We start from the raw sequence: 6,183 nt of genomic DNA, 5'->3' as shown, positions 1-6,183 counted from the left end.
ATATACGTACATATACATGCACATATACACCCACATACATACTCATATATGCGCATATATATGCACATATATGTATACACATGCATATACACATACATGTACACACATACATACGTATATATATATATGTATACACAACAAACATACATACACACATATGCACCGAAGGCCGACAATGATAAAGTTGAAGTATATATATTCATTTATTTGTTTGTGATTTTGAGTGTGGCCATGGCGGATCCCCTGAAAAGGTTGCGATGGAACACATCGATCCCAGACTTTTCTTTTTAAACCTAGTCTCTCGGTCTTTTTCGCTGATGGGCTAATTTACGCGATATATTCTTATATGAAAAATAGAACTTCTCTAGCGCTAAGTGATATTAAATATATCTGCTGTAACAAGAGAGAGAGAGGGGGGGGAGAGAAAGTGTGATTGTGTGTGTTTTTATAGTAACACTTGAACTGAACTGAATCAAGTTAGCAAACTATAATACTCCCCTTCTTTCTAATCGCGAGGAACAGGTATATACTAATGAGTTACTAAAACGCTAAGTGTAATTATGTATCTACATACAGATAGTGTGTGTGTGTGTGTGGTGTTACATAGTTAACTTATGATTTGTATTTTTAAAATGATATTTCGTTAGTTAAATAGAGGTTCACGAAGTTATTTTATTTCAGGGTTAGGCAGACAGGTACGCGCATGCACACATTTTTTTTTTTAAGACAACCCGAATGAAGTGTAGGTAATGTTAATGGAAACAAGTCTTACATCATCATGTAATGGAAAGAAAACGAAAAAGATCGGAGATAAAAAGACTTAACATGTTTGACATTCCAATCATTCTCACCAACATCAAGAGAAAGTATGTAGAGTGTGCCAGTCAAAAGAAACGTGTTAGGTGAACATTTAGAGGTATCAAGGCCACTGTGCACCAATCTTCATGCGATTGTTCTGTCAGTTTTCAAAACATCTGGTTGATTATTAATTGGTCAGCGTTAGTAATTAATTTGTAGACTGCGAAATAGTACACATACAGATATAGAAATACAAAACAGTATAGAAGAAACTACTGCTTCAAGGAGGAAAAAATAAGTTGTAATAAAATTAGTGATTAAACAAAGTCTGTGTATGTGTAGCTATTTTGTTTTATTGAGCATTAACGTTTACAATGAACTTAGAAGTTTATCTGATTACACTTCAGTATGTTAACTTGATCGAATTTCTTAAATTTTTTAAACACGTACTACTTTAAATATTGTACAAGATTAAATATAAAAACCTTATATAATTGAACGATTGACTTAAATCTGTTGCTGCAACTACATGTATTATATATCAAATTTCACACAAGGAATTTCAGGAATAATTTCAATGGGTGTGGAGAATCCTGAAGTAGGAGGAGAGCAGAAGAGAGGGAGTAGATATTTTCACTCTTTCTCTTTTCTAGAGGGAAATGCGAGCAACGAGAGTGAGAGGGAGTCCTGATTTAACAACACTGGACAAGCTTTCATTACGAGAAAATAAAACAATAAATAAACTTTAACTATTTAATTACAAAGTTCACAACTGCTGTTTTAAAAGACGAGAAACTCATTTACGGTTTCCCAGGAGATCTGATGTGAACAACCATTTGAATACACGAGTACTGAAGAGGTCCTTTTATATTTCTACTGTGGAAATGCAGACGGAACATCTTACAAGAGAACAGATTCTTTTATTCTTATATGTCTCAGCCCTATATTTTAAAAGGAGAGAGTCGTTTTAGAGTCCACAATCAAAGCTGGACTAATTCAGTCAAATTTCTCACTACTGCGACAGTCGAATGTTTTCAGGACGAATAGAGTTTTATTGATATCCAATTTGAGAGAAGAGGATGGACAGAGTGTGTGAGTAAAGGAAATTTTGAGAAAGAGGAGAAAGATTGTGATAAAGACGAACAGGGTAAGTGATAGAGAGTAAAACAGAAGAGAGTGTGTGGGACACTGACAGGGTGTGTGACAGAGAGAGGAAAGAGAACAGAGTAAAATGATTAAGAGAGAGAGAGGAAAAGAGGCTGTGACAGAGATGGAGGGGAACACGGTGTGACTGCGAGGTAAAAAGAATGTCGCTAACCTGCTGCAGCAAGTCTGGATGCTACTTTCATTTTGGTTCAATACAGCTCCAACAAAACAACAGACCTTTCAGAGTGCATGTACTCTAGTATGTACAAACACTCCTCACTCTATATACACACTCGAAAAAATGTAAATACATCAAAGGTGAAAAGTATCAAGGCAGAAATTAAGTTGTCGCACCTCCGGCCTACAAGAAGCGATTGCAACAAATATGAAAACACAATGGTCATATTTTTGTCAATGCTCAACATAAGGTAAATAAGAAGTGTACTAAAAATTATTAAAAGAAACACACCAAAAACTGTATTTGGTCTAGTATGTACATTCCCTGATAAACAAACAAACAAAAATACCTCATCGTATTGTGACATGGGTGGGAAAAGGGTTAAAAACGCAGAGTTTTGCAAGCAACAGGGTGATGACAGAAGTTTTAGGGTGACGCCATTTATCACGAGTGGGAAGCAGAAATGAGTAAAAACAAACAATAAGCAGAAAGATGTACATTACCTATTAGAGCAAAGGGAGAAACAAAACCTGTTGAATTTTTTTTTAAACCATTTATTAGTACAAGGAGAGACTGCAGTAACCTGATATTTTGCAGTCCCATGTAGACAGAGAGCGACAATGGGTTAGAATGTAGTGGTTTGGTGAATTTTACTTATTAGAAATGTGATGAGTCCCATGTCAACCTTCAATGAACATGCCTGGGTAAAAGATGACTGGAGAGGTTGGTGCAAAATTCAAAGTGAATTTATAGTTACAGGGACATTGATGATCTTGAGACTATAACAGATTTCTCAAAAGAAGCGAAGAGGCGAGTGAATGAAGATAGCTTATAAACTGGGAATTGAAACCGGGTCGCGGCTCTAGTTAGATGAGAGCTAACCTCAATTCAACAAATACTGTTTGTTGTTAGAATTAATAGAGGGATAGGGAGAGATTTCCCCGTAGTAATAAATAAACATAGTTCCTCCGGGAGAAAAACTGTAACAAGAGAGGGTAAACACGCCCAACTGGTTTAGGTAGGCAGGGTTTTGCGTTCACCTAAATTTCACCTGATACATCTTCGCAAAACTAAAGCTTTTAAACAAAACCTATAAATAAATCTTGAATAAAGAGCAAAGGCATTCTTGAACGATACCAGCTTGTAAACAGCAAAGTTAAGGGATACTGAACTAAAATATCAGGCGGATCTTCACAAAAAAGACCATGACAAGCAAGAATTGCAATAGACATATTACTTTTTGATATATTTCTAAACATTCTTTTAAAAAGTAAATATACTTACATTGCTACCGTTAGAACCCGATGCATGTCCATTTTTCTGTTTGGATATGCCATTACTTGTACCATTTTTGTGAACTGATTTTCTTTCCTGGCTTCTTTCCGCTGTGGTCTCACGAAAGGAAGCCATGATACCTCAAGAAGTTCTGATGCATACAACACTACTGTTACTACTATCACTACTGCTTTGTACACTATTATTACTACTACATACAACACTCTACTGTCACTACCACTGTTATTATTGCCACTACTGCTGCTACTATTAATTGGTCCGTCTCCTCCTACTTCAATGGCGCTCCCATCCCGCTCATTGAAAGTGACAAAGAGGGGGAAGAGGAATAGGTACAAGTTGAATGAAGGCGAAGGAGAGGGAGGTTTGACTGATAAACTGACTAAATACGAGAGAAGGAAGAGTTAACTGAATAAAGTGTATAGAATTGAAAAGCTTGTGCGAAGAAAAAGAAATACAGGGAAAGGAGCTAGCATTTATGGAGAGGGAGGATAAAATAGAATAACTGAACGTTCAGAAGGAGGTAGTTTTAAAAACAAAAAAATGGGATGTAAAGTTTACGATATTGACTAAGTGATCAAAAAATAAAATATGGAAATATCGATAGCTGAAACAGCGTAATTTTTTCCCATCTCTGTTCCTCTCAATATCACTGTGGTGGAGTATATTCAACTATTCTTTTCTATTCTAGGCACAAGGCCCGAAATTTGGGGGAAGGGGGCCAGTCGATTAGATGGACCCAATACGCAACTAGTACTTAATTTATCGACCTCGAAAGGATAAAAGGCAAAGTCGACCTCGGAGGAATTTGAACTCAGAACGTAAAGACAGACGAAATACCGATTTCTTTATTAGGCATAAAGCCCTAAACACAGATGCGGTCACCAAGGACAGACAGGACCACAGTGGGGACAAAAAGATAAAACGAATGTAAACGGGATGAAATTATATAATAATGAAAAAATGAAAATGGCCACACGGGCCCCATTCACATGCGCTACCATTTGAACCATTATATGTACTATCTACAATTGTTCTTTTTTTTCCCCTACTTTATCACCATTATTTTCCTAAAAATAACATCATTTAACATACATTTTTTTCCCTCTTTTAGTAGAACTTCATCAGTGGTTCAATATCTCTCAAATTCACTACTGGTGGCAACTCCTTGAATTCCACCTCCACTCCTGGTGGGTCAACACTATCTCTACACATCTCTTTCAACTTTCTGTAGTTCTCTTCTTCCATCAGTATTGCCGTCATATCCTCTGTGTAGACGTATGAAGGCACCTTCACTTTTACTATTGAATGAAACTTATTTATCTTTTTTTCTGTTTCAACATTCTTTGGGTATGTCACATAATACCACACTCCATCTCCTTCTCGTATCTTCTTTCCTTTATCTTGTACTTTTTGTTCTCCATTTCCTTCCTCTATCCTAAATAATCTCTCCAACTCTCCTTCCTGCAATTGTGTTTCCGAATCCTTCTCCACTGGAACAACCGGTATCTTTACTGGTAACTCCACTTTCTTTTTACTTTCCCTTTTTTCTTCCTTCTTATTGACCTCCATCACAGTTTCTTTTCTCATCTCTTCTCTCTTCTTTTTTCTGCTTCTCTGGCGGAGAATTCATTCCTCCGCTCCTCCTTCTTTTCTTTTTAACCACAGTAAACCCATTCTCTGTTTCTTTTTCTGTTACCATGACCTGGTCCACATTCTCCTGTCTCTTCACCTGTTTTGCTTGTTGTTCTCTTTGGGCGCACCATGCCTTCATGTGACCCCTCTTTCCGCATGTGAAACATATCGGCGGCCTTTCCTCTACACTGACTCTCAATCTTACATCTTTTGGCAACACAATCTCATCCACTACACTGTTCAAATCCTCTGTAGTTTACTTTCTGGGCCCTGGTAGCCTTCAAAATCTTCCAATCTTTCATATTATGTTATTGCTGTCATCAGCCATTCTTCCCTTAATTCGGGTGGCACCCTACCCACTTGCACTTTGGCCACACAATTGCTGCAGTACGAAGGCAGGAACATCCATTCTTCTGACCTTATAGCCTCTGTGGAGTGCTTTATTGCTTCCTCCTCTGTTGTGAAGCGTACCTCTACAGTGGCGTATTTTCTCCCTCTCGTAATGTATGTTGTAAATCTTTTCAACTCCTTGATACACTCCTCTGGCTTCTATCTCTATTTTTCTTGTGGCTGTCTTCATGGTTTTAAATGTTACCATTCTTTTTAACACGGCTGATAATTCTTCAGGTGGCATTAGCTTCAGAATATTACCTTCCTTAGTGATTAATTTTTCACTCTCCTTCATCTTTCTAGGCTCCACCTTTATCTTGCGGACCTCTAGCTCTTGCACATTTACTCCTCTGCTCGTTGCAGCCGCATAACTTGGGCCTCCCTCCTGCATCTGCTCCATTTTCCCACAATGGGGAACAAAACAACAATTAAATTAACAACGGCAACAGTTCTAACAACAATTCCAACCAAATAACAATGGCAACAATTCAATAAAATTTCAACATAAACTTACAGAGACAAAACACTGGTAAGCATTTCGCCCGGAGTACTAACGTTTCTTATTTCTTTATTGCCCACAAGGAGCTAAACATAGAGGGGACAAACAAGGACAGACAAAGGGATTAAATCAATTACATCGACCCCAGTGTGTAACTGGTACTTAATTTATTGACCCCGAAAGGATGAAAGGCAAAGTTGACCTTGGCGGAATTTGAACTCAGAACTTCACAGCAGATGAAATA

General features: G+C 37.5%; 1 protein-coding gene across 1 annotated transcript in view; it reads right to left on the bottom strand.

Moving 5' to 3' along the window:
• The window catches only part of LOC106878673 (serine palmitoyltransferase 2), a 67,027-nt gene extending 63,389 nt beyond the window's left edge, over positions 1-3,638 (bottom strand). Inside the window, exon 1 of the mRNA XM_052971964.1 lies at positions 3,407-3,638. Within this exon, the coding sequence (XP_052827924.1) occupies positions 3,407-3,532 (126 nt within the window). The 5' untranslated portion in view covers positions 3,533-3,638. The remainder of the gene's footprint in view (positions 1-3,406) is intronic.
• Between the last annotated feature and the right edge of the window lie 2,545 nt (positions 3,639-6,183).

Source organism: Octopus bimaculoides, chromosome 11 (assembly GCF_001194135.2).
Source record: "Octopus bimaculoides isolate UCB-OBI-ISO-001 chromosome 11, ASM119413v2, whole genome shotgun sequence".
In the NCBI taxonomy this organism is placed as follows: Eukaryota; Metazoa; Mollusca; class Cephalopoda; order Octopoda; family Octopodidae; genus Octopus; species Octopus bimaculoides.
The sequence above is the reverse complement of the archived record's forward strand: the minus strand, read 5'-3'. Positions and strand labels throughout refer to the sequence as shown.